This window comes from Drosophila mauritiana, chromosome 3R (assembly GCF_004382145.1).
Source record: "Drosophila mauritiana strain mau12 chromosome 3R, ASM438214v1, whole genome shotgun sequence".
Taxonomy (NCBI): Eukaryota; Metazoa; Arthropoda; class Insecta; order Diptera; family Drosophilidae; genus Drosophila; species Drosophila mauritiana.
The window spans coordinates 19,933,887-19,951,979 of NC_046670.1; the positions used below are offsets into that span (position 1 = coordinate 19,933,887).

General features: G+C 46.1%; 3 protein-coding genes across 4 annotated transcripts; 2 read left to right on the forward strand and 1 right to left on the reverse strand.

The window, feature by feature from the left end:
• Positions 1–326: 326 nt before the first annotated feature.
• LOC117144746 (sodium/hydrogen exchanger 9B2) lies at positions 327–17,203 on the reverse strand. 2 transcript variants are annotated; one of them, XM_033310100.1, is made up of 11 exons: positions 16,849–17,203; positions 16,194–16,454; positions 9,912–10,305; positions 5,590–5,877; positions 5,349–5,531; positions 5,096–5,271; positions 4,899–5,005; positions 2,714–2,902; positions 1,878–2,021; positions 1,439–1,540; positions 327–714 (listed from the first exon to the last, which is right to left on the reverse strand). In XM_033310100.1, exons 1-11 carry the CDS (start codon positions 16,862–16,864, stop codon positions 460–462), a joined length of 2,115 nt encoding a protein of 704 aa, XP_033165991.1. In that variant the 5' UTR covers positions 16,865–17,203; the 3' UTR covers positions 327–459. The 2 variants fall into 2 exon arrangements, with proteins under 2 accessions (XP_033165991.1, XP_033165992.1); XM_033310101.1 differs by lacking the exons at positions 16,194–16,454; positions 16,849–17,203 and adding an exon at positions 12,107–12,263.
• Positions 5,747–7,328, forward strand: LOC117144747 (odorant receptor 94a). The gene is made up of 2 exons (XM_033310102.1): positions 5,747–6,814; positions 6,874–7,328. Exons 1-2 carry the CDS (start codon positions 6,072–6,074, stop codon positions 7,292–7,294), a joined length of 1,164 nt encoding a protein of 387 aa, XP_033165993.1. The 5' UTR covers positions 5,747–6,071; the 3' UTR covers positions 7,295–7,328.
• LOC117144748 (odorant receptor 94b) lies at positions 7,919–9,457 on the forward strand. Its single transcript, XM_033310103.1, has 2 exons — positions 7,919–9,180; positions 9,299–9,457. Exons 1-2 carry the CDS (start codon positions 8,083–8,085, stop codon positions 9,350–9,352), a joined length of 1,152 nt encoding a protein of 383 aa, XP_033165994.1. The 5' UTR covers positions 7,919–8,082; the 3' UTR covers positions 9,353–9,457.
• Positions 17,204–18,093: the final 890 nt, after the last annotated feature.

Genomic DNA, 18,093 nt, shown 5'->3' on the forward strand with positions numbered 1-18,093 from the left:
TTTGACACGAAGTACCATTTAAATCCCCCAAAATTAATTATAAAACCAATTAGCAAGGGCTCGCAGTCCGGGATTAACACAGATCCTGTCATAATTAGGTGCCGAAAAGCTTTTCTTATTGGCAGCGACAGGAAAAACAATAAAATCCCAGTCGGCCAAGTTGTCCATTTGGGGGCATTAGTCCTGCGGGATTAGGGCCAAACTTTGTTAATTCGCCGAAATTTAAGGATAAGTAAGCAAATAACTGGGAATTTCCGAACCATAAAAAAACGGTGCTTCGCATCGAATTGGGAATGAATTGAAAAAATTGAAACCTTCGAGCAAAATATGTTGCTAACTTTTCGCATTTACTTTTATTTGAACAGCGTAATACCTAAGTACACGTAAGTATAAGTACAACTGAAATGGCTACATAAGTACGGCATGGATTAAAAGTTTCGGCTCCAGATCAACCCGAAGCTATGTCCCCTTCGAGGAATTGGTGCTGCCCAGCGTGGGGGCGATGGGCGTGGTTGGGGAGTCGACCGCCTCCACTGCATCTCCATGTTTGAGCCAATATGGCGCCAGCCGCAGCATGAGAATGGCGCCCAGCGGGGCGGTGAATATAATCGCCAGCACCGAGATGATGAGCACATTCCCGGCCAGAGCAAGCTGTTCCGGACTGGCCACGCTGGCAGCACGTGCCATGTCCAAAGCCACTGGACCCAAGGCGGCCTAAGGGGAAAGAGAGACAGAGAGAGAGAGGGGGTTAGCTGGGGCTCATATTAAGCAGCGGCCACCGCTGCGTATGAGTGATATGTGATTTGCAGCGGGACCACATTAAATGCAGTTTGCTGTGCAATTTTAATTAAATCAGTACGAAAAAGGTGGACAGTGAAATATGCACCGCATATTAGGGCAAAGTTAGACGGACGCACACATGTGACCGCCGTCCTGGTTTTTTGGCTGTCTTCCTCTGGATTTTTTGGGGGAAGTAAGTAAGCCAGCGTAACATTTAAATTTCTGTAAGCCACAGACGCACACTCGCCTGCTCAGGCGACATAAACAAAATGTCCGCTTGCGGTTAAACTGCAAACAAAAGGCTGGCATGCCAACTGCAGCCGCAGGAGCAGGAGCAGGTCCTGCGATGACTCTGACTCTGACTGTGTCCCTGGCCAAGAGAACATGACCTGCAAATACGTGTATAACTTAAGCATGGGGAAAACACCAGGCCAGGGCAACCAGAGCAGCCAGGACAAGCAGGACAACCAGGACGATGGTCAGTCTGCTCGTGGCAAGCGAGTGAAATGGCCGGCAATGAAATAAAAAGCGCCACCAGGCCGGGAGACAACGGATGGGAAATGGAAAATGGAAACGAACTGGGAGGGGGAAAGGGGACTCGGATTGGGAATGGGGAATGGGAACCGCAGCAACATGACACGCGGAACGGGAAACTTACTTGGACAGTTGCTTTGGGAAAACCGGAAATTGTAATGTAGGCACGTTCCTTTCTCGACAGATTTCCGCCATATGTGGATAAATATGCAAAAGCCAGGCGAAACTGAAAACAAGAACAAGAAAGTGGTCATCTCTAGATGGTTTTTTCCCAGCGTTTTCTTTTTTTTTTTTTGCTTTTTCTGTGTGCTTGCAGGTAACATTTGCATTGCGGTGCCGGAACATTTTCATTTCGGTTCACCCACCACACCCAACCGGAATCTCCACTTGGTCTCCGTTCCGACCAGAATGGATGAATGGCTGGGGGAGTCCAGCACCGCGGGGACCGTGCAGCATGCCCCGCACCAACTGGTCGGAGGGCCAGAAAGAAAGAAATTAAATAAGTGGCCGGGGCGAGCATTTGTTGCACCACCGGCCACGCCTCCGGCGACCATTTTAATTACCAAACTTCCGACGAGCACCAACAATGCGCCATAACCGATTACATGGCCCTGCAGCACGTTGAAATTAATTTCCTTGCCAATGAGCGCAAACGAGACGGGCTTGAGGAACTTCCACATGAGGTCCAGTCGCTTGGGCACACTCGCCTGCAAGGGGAATCAATAGGTTGTCATTAGATCGTGGCCCGATTCATCATGTTTCCCAGTTAAAAGACGTGCATCCCGACTTCCCGGAAAAGCAAGCCAATCGGCTTACCAGGCGCTTTTTTTGGAACTCAAGACTCAAGTGCAAGTGCGGAGTGCAGAAGGACCTCCCTGGACAGCAACTGGGTTAAAAGTTTAAGGCAAAGGTAAATGAAAGGAGCACGTTAAAAACAAGGACAAAAAACACATGCTCGAAACAAATCGAGAGCCGGCAGTCAACTCTGACATGGGACAAGGACGTGATGTCACAAATGACCTAGCAGAAATCCCGCACATACAGGCGCTTTTTACAGCTGCAGCGGCACAGACATAAAAAATGGCACTATTGCCAGGGAACATTTTTCTTGACCCGAAAGCAAGGAAAGCGCAAAAGATCGACTGTAGCTCCAATACCCCAAAAAGCACTCAGAAACGCAAAGTCAAAGTCTTCAGCTCATAGGGTTAGCCGACTGGACTTGGTTTCGATTCTGGACAGAGAAAGAAATTATGAGTGAGTTCTAGAATTAACTTGGAGAAATTGTATGAAAACCCTTAATCAATTTTATATTAGTCTGCATTAAGTCAGCATCATTTGTTATGATACCATTGGCGTCCCAGAAGGCCCACAAATAATTCCCAGTGCAAAGGATACTCACAATTTGCTGGGCCTGCAGCTGCTGGGCCGTCAGCCTGGCCTCCTCCCGACGCCAGCCAATCCTCGCAATAAAGGCGGTCGTTACACAACCCAGGGCTCCGGCCGACGTATAACCGATGACGCGGCTGCCCATCACGGAGATGGTTCCGCCCAAGATGGTGAGGACGAAGCGGAGGCCATTTGCGTACGTCTGCAAGGATGTGGGATGTGCGGAAACAAGGACAGATATGAAGGGAGTGAATGGCAAAACAGGTAGGTAAGTTAGGCGGGCTGAGTGGGAAAAAAATGGCGAAATCACTTTACAAAACTCTGATGGAAACTGCTTTTTTATACCCCCAACCCCCGGACTTCGCCGGCATTGTTTGTGTTTTGCGTGTGCGGTCAGCTGCGTATACGCAACGTGTGCTGCAGCGAGGAAAAAAGGATAGTGTCCTGTGTCCTCTCGCCTTGTTTTCGTTTGCATATATACCGGGTTTTTCCGGGCTCTAAAATTGCACTAAAATGACTTCTACAAGGGTTTAGATCTGATAAATCTCGCCTGCAACAATGTTTTCTCAGCCGGCAGTTTTTGATATTTTGTAATATCTGCAGTGTCAAGTTGTCAGTTTGCCTGACTGGTGCTGAGAGTGATTGGAATCTTTTTTTTAATTTACCCGGTGATTTTCCAACTATGCCGCAAATTGCTGCAATTCAATTTACACCCTCGCCCTTGTCGAGCTATTTGTATTCAACTTTAAGCTGCTCGTTCTAGTAAAATGACATGAAATTGACTTTGCCAGCACATCGTTAGGTTACCAGTCTTTATTATAAGGTGGAAAACTCAAGTTTTCTTTCATGCCGGCACATTTAATTTTCCAACTTGAGTTGCCGCCACCTCGTTGAATTACAAACTTTTTCGCGAATATCTTATTGAAAAATACTGTCAACTGGCTTTGGCAAAAAAAGTAAGTGGCAAAAGGTGACGTTGAATGCAAAATTACAGAGCACTGCGTAATAATAATAAAATAAAGGCGGTAGCAATGACATGCGAAAAGATGCTGAGACCAAAAACCGAGGCCTGATGACAGCCACCCACCGCCCCATTTTTACCCCTTTGGGAGATGACAGTGAATAGCCCGCGGATGTATATACATATATACTGTGTATATATGTACACGGTGTGAGTGCGCTTGATGGGCGGTACGAGGTGAGTGGGTGTGTAAAATATGCAAGGATGCAACTTCAACGGCGCTCAGCGTGAAATTTTTGTACAAACTGCAGCACTGCGTGGATGCGGATGTGGATGCCACTTGACGATGGCAAAGGCGAGCGCGACTTGCAGAAAACAAAAGTTATGAGAACTCGACGGGAGTGTGTGTATACGGGGAGGTTGCACAGATGGAGGGCTTGGGTGGGTTTGATGGCTTGGGTGGGTGGTTGGTTGCAGCGCATGCAGTGCAGCATGCACCACCCATGGCGTTTGATTATGCGCGCCATTAGCGGTGTAAGTTGCGGCAATGAGTTTTGTGGCTCTGGCTGCGGCTGCCTCGATGTCCCCGGCATAACTTCACATAGATGCTGGCAGTAACTGTCGTCGCAAATGTCGCCAGCTTCGCCGTTGTCGTTGTCGTTGCCGCTATGCATGTAAGTGTCTTTTTATGCAAAATGCACCCACACAAACAACCGCGAAGGGGGGGTGGGGGGCACTGAGCGGAAGCTAACACTGTGCGAAAAAGAGGGGTCTAAGTAGGTGATAACTCTGAAGCTTTTGGAAAATTCCATAGTCTGCTAGAGTAGGTAATCTGATTGATTCTAATGGGAATGATAAATAGTTACTGCTAGAAATTGGTATAAAAATAAGTGTACTAATACTTTATGCCCATGCCATATTTTCCTATCTATAAACTAGTTCATGCGAAATTCGCCTTGTGAAGTCACTTCTCAGCTTGCAACAGCCATTTGCCCCAGTGCAGTCGTCTGCAGCCCCACGTACATATGGCACAGCCCCCACATTCCCCACCCAGCTCCGCGCCTCTAGAGACTGGCGCGCGTTTTGCATCATTAAATGCGCTGATTGAGTGTCTAAGTGTTCACTGAATGTGCATTTTAAGTGCAGCCCGCTCGAGGACGAGATGTAGCAGCAGGAAGGAGAGCAGGACGCGAAGGACGAACTGCGTCTAGGTCCGCGCCTTTGTCTGGCAGCTTACCGCGTTCCGGGACGGCAAGTACTGGAGCATCGAGCCGTAGAGATAGCCGAAAACGAGTCCAATCCCGATGCCAATGGGACCCTGCAGCACTTGCTGGGTGAGCGAGGCTGGAAATGGAAGTGGAAGCGAAGTGGGGGTTTATTTAACTCTGGCTGGGATTGTGATTCCGATTCCCGGTCACGACGGGTGGCACGCACTCGTTGAGAATATTACGCTGATTATCACGCCAAACATGAAGATGGCTACCACATCGTTGCATGTGGTCATGGCGTAGATGAGCGTGTGGATGCCGCTGTTCAGGCCGAGTCGATCCTCCTTCAGCTTCAGCATCACGGTGACGACCACATTCGGTGATACGGCGGTGATGACCAGGCTGCAACATAACCCCAAGTAATCAGTACCCATTATGGCATTCGATAATCCGAGTATTCCATTAGCTCATTAACTTACCCCAAGGCAATGCCCCACAGCCAGGGCATGGAGAGTGTAAGGTTGGCCAGTCCGGCAATGGCTGCCACCTCCACAATTGTGGGCAGCAGGGTCAACCGGAGTATCATGAACCACAACCGCTTGAAGGCATCTCCATCCAGCCCGAGGCCAGCCAGCAGCATGATGTTGATCAGGGCCATTTCCCTTTGGAGGGGGAAACAAACCCACATTAAATGTAACACGGATTTAAATGAAATCTTACCTGAGAAACAGCTCAAACTTCTGATAGCCCTCGAAATTGGCCAGGCCCAGGTTGGCATACAGTACGCCAAAGAACAGCATGCCCAGCATGTCGGGCAGGTGGACAAAGGTGACCAGGATGCCGGAGATCTGGGCGCCCACAAAGAGGAATGCAATGCGCATGATGACGGTCGGTGGTTGGGAGTACTCCGGCAGCAGAACCCAGCCCATGGCCCAAAGGCCCAGGAAAATGGCCAGCAGGGCCACCAGCTCGGAAGTGTTCACCCAATGGGAACGGATATATAGCCACCTGCAGGGAGTTCAAGAAAAGAGTTAAACCAACGGCCAGAAAGGTTTCGAGTGTACTGAGGTAGTTCTTCCCTTCAAAATAGTATCATGTGTTCCTTTCTCCAACTATATACACATAATTGCCGCTAATTATCGAGCCCACTTAGAGCTATAAAAGCGGGCAGCCCAGGGAAAGTAGAGTCAGGACTAAGCCCAATGGATAAACACAAGGATCGCATTGAATCCATGCGCCTGATTCTTCGGGTCATGCAACTATTTGGCCTCAGGCCCTGGTCACTGAAATCGGAACAGGAGTGGACTTTCACTGGTTTTGTAAAGCGCAACTATCGCTTCTTGCTGCACCTGCCCATAACCTTTACCTTTATCGGACTCATGTGGCTGGAGGCCTTCATCTCGAGCAATCTGGAGCAGGCTGGCCAGGTTCTGTACATGTCCATCACCGAGATGGCTTTGGTGGTGAAAATCCTGAGCATTTGGCACTATCGCACCGACGCCTGGCGGCTAATGTACGAGCTCCAGCACGCTCCGGACTACCAACTCCACAACCAGGAGGAGGTGGACTTTTGGCGCCGGGAGCAACGATTCTTCAAGTGGTTCTTCTACATCTACATCCTGATTAGCTTGGGCGTGGTGTATAGTGGCTGCACTGGAGTACTTTTCCTGGAGGACTACGAACTGCCCTTCGCCTACTACGTGCCCTTCGAATGGCGGAATGAGAGAAGGTACTGGTTCGCCTATGGTTACGATATGGCGGGCATGACGCTGACCTGCATCTCAAACATTACCCTGGATACCCTGGGTTGCTATTTCCTGTTCCATATCTCTCTTTTGTACCGACTGCTTGGTCTGCGATTGAGGGAACTGAAGAATATGCAGGATGATACCATTTTTGGCCAGCAGTTGCGTGCCATCTTCATCATGCATCAGAGGATTAGAAGGTTTAGTATCTCTCACAATTACATTCTTTCTCTTGCTCATATATCATTATATTTTGCAGATTAACCCTGACCTGCCAGAGAATTGTATCTCCATATATCCTATCTCAGATCATTTTGAGTGCCCTGATCATCTGCTTTAGTGGATACCGCTTGCAGCATTTGGGGATTCGCGATAATCCCGGCCAGTTTATATCCATGCTGCAGTTTGTCAGTGTGATGATCCTGCAGATTTACTTGCCCTGCTACTATGGAAACGAGATAACCGTGTATGCCAACCAGCTGACCAACGAGGTATACCACACCAATTGGCTGGAATGTAGGCCACCGATTCGGAAGTTACTCAATGCCTACATGGAGCACCTGAAGAAACCGGTGACCATCCGGGCTGGCAACTTCTTCGCCGTGGGATTGCCCATTTTTGTTAAGACCATCAACAACGCCTACAGTTTCTTGGCTTTATTACTGAATGTATCAAATTAACACGTCAAACTTTTATTAAATATAGCTGAATAAATCTGAAATAATAAAAGCAGTTTTCTGATATTTAAGAATGCGACACCATTATTCAAAGCATATACCATGTTATGAGGGATACTAAATCACAAGTACCATCAAAGTTTTTTAGATTATGATACATAATGGAAGTCATATAAAAAGCCTTACCTTCAAATGTATTAAAATTCAAGAGTTTTGAAAAATATGGAACATATTCCAAGAATGATTCATATGTAAACATGTTCACCGCTGCAAAGGCTTCATTGCACTGATGAGAAATCGTCGAATTTGGTAATGAAAAGGGTTTTTGAATGATGAGTTCTTCCCCTAAGAATCCTGCTGCCAATTGCGTGTCTTACCCACTTAGTATCGGCCAACAATTAACGTATGGTAATGTCGACAAGCTAATTATTGTAATTGCCCTGCTCATTAGTTGTATAAATATTTTGACTGGTTACCTAAGCAAATCAGGGACGGAACGTATTGAGAACTGAGCTCACAAAATGAACCGGTTCCTTAAAATCTAATATAATCACAAATGAATATATATTGTTTTATAGGATGTCAGTAGTAATTTTAAGGAACTAGGAGTGAACTAGGATGTATAAAGTAAGTTCAAGCTGGACTAAGTAAAATGATACCACCCTAGTTCACCTTGAATCAAAAAAAATTCCACAAGGCCGCCCATTAAGGCTATTAAAACTCAAGGGTTATAAAAGCCCTAAAAATATTCCGAACCTTTCATTTAGCAAATTAAAACTAAGCTGCTGAAAATGGAGTCTACAAATCGCCTAAGTGCCATCCAAACACTTTTAGCAATCCAACGTTGGATAGGACATCTTAAATGGGAGAACGAGGGGGAAGATGGAGTATTAAACTGGCTAAAACGAATATATCCTTTTGTGCTGCACCTGCCACTGACCTTTACGTATATTGCCCTCATGTGGTATGAAGCTATTACCTCGTCGGATTTTGAGGAAGCTGGTCAAGTTCTGTACATGTCCATCACCGAGCTGGCATTGGTCACTAAACTCCTGAATATTTGGTATCGACGCCATGAAGCTGCGAATCTAATCCACGAATTGCAACACGATCCCGCATTTAATCTGCGCAATTCGGAGGAAATCAAATTCTGGCAGCAGAATCAGAGGGATTTTAAGAGAATATTTTACTGGTACATCGGAGGCAGCCTTTTCGTGGCTGCAATGGGTTATATAAGCGTGTTTTTCCAGGAGGATTACGAGCTGCCCTTTGGCTACTACGTGCCATTCGAGTGGCGCACCAGGGAGCGTTACTTCTACGCCTGGGGCTATAATGTGGTGGCCATGACCCTGTGCTGTCTATCGAACATCCTGCTGGACACATTAGGCTGCTATTTCATGTTCCACATCGCCTCGCTTTTCAGGCTGCTGGGAATGCGACTGGAGGCCTTGAAAAATGCAGCCGAGGAGAAAGCCAGGCCGGAGTTGCGCCGCATTTTCCAACTGCACTCAAAAGTCCGCCGATTGACGAGGGAATGCGAAGTGTTAGTTTCACCTTATGTCCTATCCCAAGTGGTCTTCAGTGCCTTCATCATCTGCTTCAGTGCCTATCGACTGGTGCACATGGGCTTCAAGCAGCGTCCTGGACTCTTCGTGACCACCGTGCAATTCGTGGCCGTCATGATCGTCCAGATTTTCCTGCCCTGCTACTACGGCAATGAGTTGACCTTTCACGCCAATGCACTCACAAATAGTGTCTTCGCTACCAATTGGCTGGAGTACTCCGTGGGCACTCGCAAGCTGCTCACCTGCTACATGGAGTTCCTCAAGCGACCGGTTAAAGTGCGAGCTGGGGTGTTCTTTGAAATAGGACTGCCCATCTTTGTGAAGGTAAGATTTACGCAAAAGTTTAAGTAAGATATCAGATAAATTTAAATTTATATATAGAAACATCCCCATCTTAATTTTCTTAATATATTTCTGTTGTCTCGCGCCCAACCTTTGGCAGACCATCAACAATGCCTACAGTTTCTTCGCCCTGCTACTAAAGATATCCAAGTAGAGTGAAACAGGAGCAGGGATCCGCCGACTGCTGCGGCGCCACAATGGAAACGCACCCACGGGTCGGATACGTAACACTGTAACTCATACGCCCCGTTGTTGTGAACATGAAGAATAAACGCCTGCAGCCAACAAGGCATTTCGCCAGCTATTAAACTAAGTGTCGCAGCCAAAAAGGGAACAAGAAATCGGGCTAGCCTGCGACTAGACGTCGTTGGATATGAGAATGAGATATGCCTGCTAACAGGATACAAACAGGACCCCCAAATCCCGCTACCCTTCCCCTTTTAAGACCAGCGGAAGCACGCGCCGCTGCCTAGTGCAGCGGCAACTTCCACGGAGACATTGTTGGCACACAAAAGAAATACAAAATACAAAATACGAGAAGTAAAGAAAGGCAGCCAGCCAACGGATATGCGAAAAACGCGTGCAATGCAAGTGTGAATGGCGGCGCTGCTGTCCCGCCGGAAGTGCATTCAAAGGGTTAAGCGCAAATCCGCACAATGGCAGCCCCAACCTCCTCCAACCCGGAGTGCTGGCCACATGAGCTTTTCACTTACCATTTGGGCCCTTTGTACTCGTCGCCACGGACTCCGCCCGGAGTTGCGTTCGGAGTTGTAGCCGGAGTTGTAGCCGGGTAGCCGGAGACGGATCCTGGGCCGTAGTTGGAGTTTTGTGCTGTTGTATTTGTTAAATTTAATGATGTCGGCGTTAAAATTATTGTTGCAGCGTTTTGTGTGGCGTCAGCGCCCGCCTCATCCTCTGGGATTTTCTGTATGTCTAATTTGGTATGCAGCGGGCGGGTGGGCAGGATGTCGCCCTGTGAGTCCTGCGGCGCTGCTCCTTGTGTCATGTTGTCACCTGGCGCCAGTGCCCTTTTGGTGTTGTTGTTGCTTGACTGCTGTCGTTGCTGCTGCAGCTGCCACTGATTTGGCTGCTGTCTGCTGCGCTTTGCTGTAAGTGGCAAACAGATTTAAACGCCTTAATAGATGTGTCTTTCACTTGGGGGTAATCGTTTGGGAGTTCGTTAAGTTTTAAGGGGTACGTATTGCAGTTTGGAAAAATTTTAAAGCTTACTACAGTTATGCTGGTTATTTAAAGCAAGAAACAATATATATTTCAACCTACTTATTTTATAAATCCTTACTATACATTTGCTTCTATGCACATTGAATGCCTTTCTTCAATATCGACCGGCTTATAAGCGCCAAACTGGTGCATTTAGCCCATTTGGCATTCATTCCCGCTGCTCATGCATAACGAAAGCCCAACAGCAGTCGGATCGTTTAAATTGCAAAGTGCAGCCGACACACAAGCCACTCCCACCACTCGAGGCGATGGCGAAATGAAGATTGCAACAAAGATTGACAACCGTTGATTGTGCCGCCGAGGAGGCACGTCGGCGAACAAGACGAGGGCTGGGGGTCAGGAGAGCACCGCTGCCGGCAGGAAGCTGTCTTCACCTGGCCCAGGACGAGCACAAGGACGCGGGCTGCAGGATGAGGACGAACCAAGCCAGCCAGACGACAGTAGACAGGTGCCTCCATAATTGGCTTCATTGTTGCCGAGACAATTTCACAGGTTGCGAAAGGCGGAAAAGGCGCTAGCTGGTGGTAGGAAATACATAAATATTTCCATTTATAATTAGCGCACTTAATGCCGGCTAGCTGCGAGTGCTTTCCGAGCAATTGACGCCTCCGCCACAGCGGGCTAATTGGAGTGTAGACTGATATTTGCATTTGAAGCGCCGTTCTAATAACGAGAATTTACAATCCACTTCACATCTCAATTATTATGCAGAGTTCACACTGTCTGTGTGTTGCTGCCACATAGGCTGTGCAATCAGCAGTTGATTTGATTTGATTCCAGATGCCAGATTCTTTGCCCTTTTTATCCCTGTTTGTATTTGATGTGAAAAGACAATCTGCTTGACATTTGCCACCACTCGAATGGCTACGTGTTAATTGTGCGCAAATATTTAGCGCCAATTCTCGCCGGTGCGAACTCTCGATGCTTCAGTGCTTAGATTCTATATGCCATACTATTATATACTATATTTGCGTATTGGTCCATCGATCACGTGTCGCTTGTGATTCAGTGCGTCATGCGACTCTTTGACACACACGCCCAAATTGATTGCCAATGCTAATTGGGTGTCATAATGCAGCAGCAGCACAAATATTGGATCTGTGCCGTAAAGTGGCGACTAATGGAGCTAGGATTATTACAGCCGCAAATGAAATAAGTGCTTTACTTAATTTGACTTCATTTCGATTTATATCTCGATTTATTTGGATTTATTGGGCAGCTAGAATTGATTTGATATTGATTCCTCTTAAATGTTTCAAGGTCGATCTACTATCATTTGTTGTGCTTCTCAGACTAAACAAATAGAATAAATAAATATAATAAACAGCTGATGAGCACGGATTCCCCGTCTGAAAGCGATAACGCACCGCAAAATACCGGCAATCGAAATAGGGAAAAACACTGATTCTCATCGCAGTGTAACAACCGAAACTGAAAATAATTTTATTTTAATTATAGTTGCGCTTTAAATAATAAAGTAATCTGCTTTGGAATACATTAAATATACAAAGTTTTTGAAACAATAACGAACATGTTGTTAGCAATTTATGTGCGCGGTGAAATGCTGTAAAGCTCAACGCGCTCATAGAAATTCTGAACTGCAGCCATAAACACAATGATGGGAGTTGGAAAATTATGGTTTTTTCCGACGTTGTGAGGGGCTTACCTGTTTGGCGGATAATTAAATTAGATTGCGTTAGCCACAGCACTCATAAAGCTAACAATATTCAAATTCATCACGCATTCCGATTCAGTGGAAAATGCGATTTTATTCGAAGCGTTTCACAACCGAACCGCACAATGATAATGCCGAACAACGACTAATCGCGTTCAATGGCAGCGGACAACTGAGATGTCAGCTCTCTTAGGCGGACAGCAACACAGCCTCGATACGGAATATGTTTGTATTTTTTATCTTATGCTAATAAAAAACATATATCTGGAAGTTCGAGGTGCTCTCGTGGGCACGCGAGCGAGCCAGGCAAAATATTTGTTTAATAACTTAAAATTAGCGAGCAAACTGAGAGAGAAACAGATTGTGTGATAACAAGAACATATGGGATTATTAGATGGAACCCTGGATCGGATTGGAGGTGCTAATTATGATAAACCAATCGAGATTATCATGTTTCCCACATACATCACATTGAGTTGCAGTGGCTGGGGAATTTCTAATCCCAACCCGCCTTGCAACATAAACACTTATTTGGCCCAAAGCATTTGCTTATCAATTAATTAGCCATAACCAATGGGAAACTTATGTACGCCCTGCAAATATTTGCCATTTCAGAGGGGCTAAACTCTCGGTTCAGTTGGATTTCGGTTGAGTTCATTATGGCTGCGAGCTTATTGAATATTTACCAGTTCAATGCGAAGTTCGCGTTTGAACTACAACAAATATTTAAGTTCAGCTAATTAATTTAAAATATCTCCCCGCCTCAACAAAACTGAAACTGAAAGGGGAATGGGGAAAGGAATGAAATGATAACAGAGGCAAGATTTCTGCTCCATCTTTTTGAATTATGTGCCTCATTTAAAAGTTTTTGCGGCACTTACTTTTACTATTTTTTCCATAGCTGCCAGGCTATGGCGAAAAAAATGGTGCATAAATTGTGCAAAGGTGTCGGCGAAGATAGCGTTCAGGTATTGTAAGGCAGCACTTTCGGAGGTCCTGCCGCTGCTGTGATATTTCATATTTCACATTCATGCGCTGCACTCGAGAAAAAGGGGCAGCCGTTGAGCCAACTTCAACTGCAAGTTGGGCAGGTCATTAAGGCTTCTTTGGCCGCCGCCCCATTGATTATTACCTTTGGCAGTTTCCGGGGCCACGACCACGCCCCCTATCACTGCACCCATCCCATTCGCCCATTTTCCCCGGGGCACTTTTTTGGCATTTTATCTTGTCATATTTTCTGCAACTTTCAAGTGACCAGGCACGAAAATAATGCAAAAGTTATTTTAAGCCAAGGCACTGCGATGCCTTTCGCATTTCGCATTTCGCTTTTCAATTGCCCAAGAAGTTTCCACACAAATTATGCCACTGGTCACAAGGAGCGCAGCAGGAGGACTCCTTCGCAGGATGTGCTGATGGAAAAAAGTAATGGCCATATCCATGGAGCTCCACTTCCAGCTGCATCTGCAAAGTTTTTGTCATCCGCTTGTCATGTGCGGACTATTGCGTACGAGTGCGAATCTGAGGTGTTAATTGGAAGCGAGGCAAACACTTTTCCAGACGACGTCGGCCCGAAAACTAAACAACTTTGAAAAAGTTCGCTTAGGTCTAAGGATGGAGAATTCATAGTTCTGCTGAAAGTTGAGCGAAGTTTTTTGCTGTCACTTAACATTTAGATTGTTATTTCAGCAAAAAGTGCCATAAATTGCTTGGCAAGGGGATCTACTGAATGTGTATCTCCAAGTGATTTATATCAGTTATTCAACTATTCATTATTTACAGGCGAACGTTAAGGTGCTTTTTCAATATGTTTAAACGGAAAATTGCGCTCGCTGATGACTTCTGTAACTCCTTATTCCGTGCTCTTCCACACCAAGGAGCCCGGAGTTCCTGCCGTCTGAAGTCTGAAACTCTTTCTGCGTCTGGGGCGTACTTATATATCAAATCACTTTGCCCGTACTCAGCACACATTTATTTTATTTATGTTTACTTAAGCGTACCACCTTTTAACTATGCCAGCCGGCATCCTTGCCGCGTCCTGAATCCTGATGCCGACTTGCAACTCCGCATGCAGCGCGCATTCGGAAAATAATTTCTTTGCGTGGAAGAAGATTGCATTCCGTTGTCACGCACTTCCTGCCAAGAGATGAACTCACGCCCCAGCGATTCGCATCTAATTTAGTGCTCATACATCGCAAATCAGTGGAAACTGGCACTTTCTTGGCTCGGGGCTGGTAAGCTATATAAAAATGGTAGAAAAACGAGGTCACAAAGCGCCATTCAGCGCCGTGCTGGTAAATAAAAGAGCCAGAGACAAATTGAAAAATAACCCCGTTGCAGCTCGGCAAATAAGCAGCCAAAGTGTGACAGGTGGTCAAAGGTTAAGCGGGGGTGGGGCGACTAAGTGCAGTTTTAGTAATTAGCTGTGGTGCAAGTGCAAGTGCCTGCAGATCCTTCAGATTTAGCCAAAGTATTCAAGCCTCCAAAGTGGGCCAACAGCTGCCAAACGCACCAGCGCCAATTGAAATGGCGTCGAAAGGGTTTTCGTGACGGCTAACATTCTACCATTCATTTGGCAATCATTATGCTGAGTCACAGTCTTGCTGGCATTTATAAATGTCGCACACTGCGTATACGTAATGAACTGACTTGCACACACACACACACACAGGCGCACGGGGCGAATGCGCAATGCACTGCATTTATCAATAGACGAGTGCATGTTTGTGTGCCAAGCGTATATCATGTTGGCTTTAGTTAACAGAAATGTCGCCGTTTCACTCACAAGCAGAAGCGACAGGTGAAAAGTGGATGGGGCAGGTGGCTGGTAGGGCTGCGCCATTCAAGGTTGAGCTTGAGGAATTGCCCCAAACGCTGCATTTAAATGGAATTTATTTAATATAAACGAGTGCCTGCACATGCGAGCATTAGTGCTGCCTGCAGCGGTGCGCAAACTTATTTAAATATGACTTCCACAGTCAAATCAGAGGCAGACGCGAAATGGAAACGGGCATCGGAATCGGAATCAGAATCTGAATCAGAATCAGAATCAGAATCAGTGGTGCACTCCGAGTGCGAAAGCGAATAGCAAATGCGAAATGAATGCGCAGGAAATGAGCCCCGGTTAATGCATATTCATGGGAACATACTTTGCCGAGAGCCGCGGGCTCTGGCCACCCGTGTTAGTTGTATGATTGTGGGCATTTGGGTGCAACTAAAACGGCTCATTATTCGTGTGAAAATGCCACAATGGCGATGGCCCAAAGGGAAATCCTCCACAATTCTCCCCAAAAAGTTGGGCAATGGGCTAGTGCGAAAACCCGTATTTGAACAGATGCAAAACAATTGCAGCTCCGGGAGTTTTGAAAAATACTAGCTGCTATGGTTGTGGGCGAAAAACCAGCAAGGGCCACCTGCCAAAACAGAGGAGGAGCGTAAACAAAAACCTCGGCTAACGAAAGTGGTCCACACATCAGCCAGGCCAGCACAGCATGGTGCAGCCTTGCATATTTCCAGAAATCAGAAGGAATGTAAGGAAATGTCTGCCTTTGAGTTTGAGCCGGGACAGTGGATGCACTGCACTGCCAATAGCAGACACTCTGGCGTCAATATGCGGAAATATTACGTATACGCCCCAGCGTCCCCCAGCCCGCCTTCGCCGTCTTGTGCAAGATGTGATTGTGCGGTTCACTTAAAATCGAAATGCCTCAATCAGCTCCTGCCAGCTGAGAGAAAGAGCTGTGATTCTGCCAGGATATCTCGCCGGCGAAACAAAAACTTTGCATAAACAAACTATGAATACTCGTGTGTATATGTGCTGAAGTGCATATGCGCATATCTGAGCACGCATTGTGCACTTGGCTGTCGGAGCCACTTCGCTTGGCTGGCCAACAAAGCGTTGGCATGGAGCTGTTCCTCTGGATGTCTCTGTCTTCAGCATCCATTTTGCCGTCCTGTCTGCGGGTTGTGTGCAAACTGATCCGGGAGCTGGTAAAGGCAAGAATTTCCGTAGCAAATACTTTCGTTCCGCATTTTTCGAGTTTTCCCATGACGACACGTTGCAATTAAACATATTACTCACCTTCGGTGGCGATGGTTCCATGGGCACGAGGGGGCGCCTGTGGCTTGTCGCCAAGGAGGTGCTCCTTTTCCGGCTCCAGAATGCTGGCGGTCACCGTTTCGCTGGCCCGCCGCAGCATATGCAATGGAGTCAAATTCGCATCCCGATCCCGATCGAAATCTTGCTGGCAGGAGGACTTTTGATACGAGTCCTCGAAGGGATTGCTGCTGCGAAAGGCTTGCAAGGGTGGACCCTCACTGCCTGCCACTACATCCAATATATCTTAAACATATAAATTAATTTGTATGATATTAAAATTAAGTACGCTGAATAATTTTTCATACTTTTTTCCCACAAATAAAATTGCCTCAAGCTATTTGGTAACATTTTTAATTAAGCATGATAGATAAAAGCCTAAGGGTTGCTAATCAAACAAAAAATAACAAAAAAAATATTGATAATTTCATTCTACCATTTATTTTCCAGTCGCAAGTATATAAATAAATGAGTTAATTTCCCAACATTTTGACTTGTGGATTTGCACACGATTTATTTATTGGCACTTGGGCAAAAAGTGGCATTTAATTGATTAACCATAAACTCGTAAATTAACGCCGAATGTGAGTATCGAAAGCTGGCAGTGCTAAATGGCCATAGACACAAATATTGGGCTTACCGGAATCGCTGCTCATGTCGAATGTCGGCGAAATCCGGAGAACAAAACAAAACTGAGTGATTGAGTGAAAAAAACGCGGAGAAATAATGCCAAAGAGCGACAACTGCTGACGCAATCAGTACGATGACGTAGTCCAAATGGCTGTTCTTGGCTCAAAATTGACGTGTGGCAAAGAGAAACGCCGCGGTCCGAAGAGATTGAGTAGCTGGCTATCCTTGATCGACCCCGCGAATCGAGTGGATATATAGTATATAGTAGGGAACACGCGCGACGCGACCGACGGAAGTGCGGAATGGAATAGTGTAGTAGCCCAGGAACTTGAGCACTTGGAGCTTCTGTTTTTTATTACAGCTCATGCACTGGCAAATATTTGCCAAACGCATTAATTAGAAAAGCAAAAGCCATTTAAACAAGCGATTGCCGATTCGCGCAGCTACAGCGAACGCTTTTCGATTAAAACTAATTGGCAAACAAACAAGCTTCTTCTGTTTTCTTTGCTGTCGAGCGAAGAGAGCGGAGTGAGTTGGTTTTCGGGGGGTGAAATGGAATGGGGGTTCTGTTTGGAAGCACTTACATATTTATAAGGGGTTCGTTTATCTGCGATTCAATATGCCCATAGTTTTCTAAGGCGCAGCCAATTAGCTGATAAATAATTGTCATGTAATCATAATTTATCTGAACGAGATAAGGCGCCGAATAGCCGCGTTATTAATAGAGCTCTAATCATAGCGCATTTCCCATGTGTGTGGGTCGTATGATTAAACGCTTTCACTTTTTCAGGGAAAAATGTGCGCGACCTGCCCCATATTTGAGCTCTATTTATGGGTGGGCAATCCTGTGACATAGATGGCGCTTTAGTTTGCCAGCTGCGTGCATTTACTTTATATTGCTTTTATTATTAATTATTAATTTCTGTGAGCTTGGAAAGCAATTATGTTTCCTTGAAGTAAAAAGAGTTTCGCTTGTCTTGCAAATTGTTTTTCTGACAATTTGCATTTTGACGTTGCTCATCACATTGGGCTTATGGCCACGCCCACGCTGCGGCCGTAATTTAATTGCTTCGCTGGAATATTTTTAATTTACCTGATGGACAACCAGCCCCGATGACAAAGATAACCAATCGCCGTGACGTCACCGCCATTATCCGTGCTCCAGTCAGATCATCTCCTCATCAGCCGCCACACGTTGTTGCGCAAAAAAAGTGTCGTTTGCGAAAATATTTAATTTATTTTAACTATGCACACA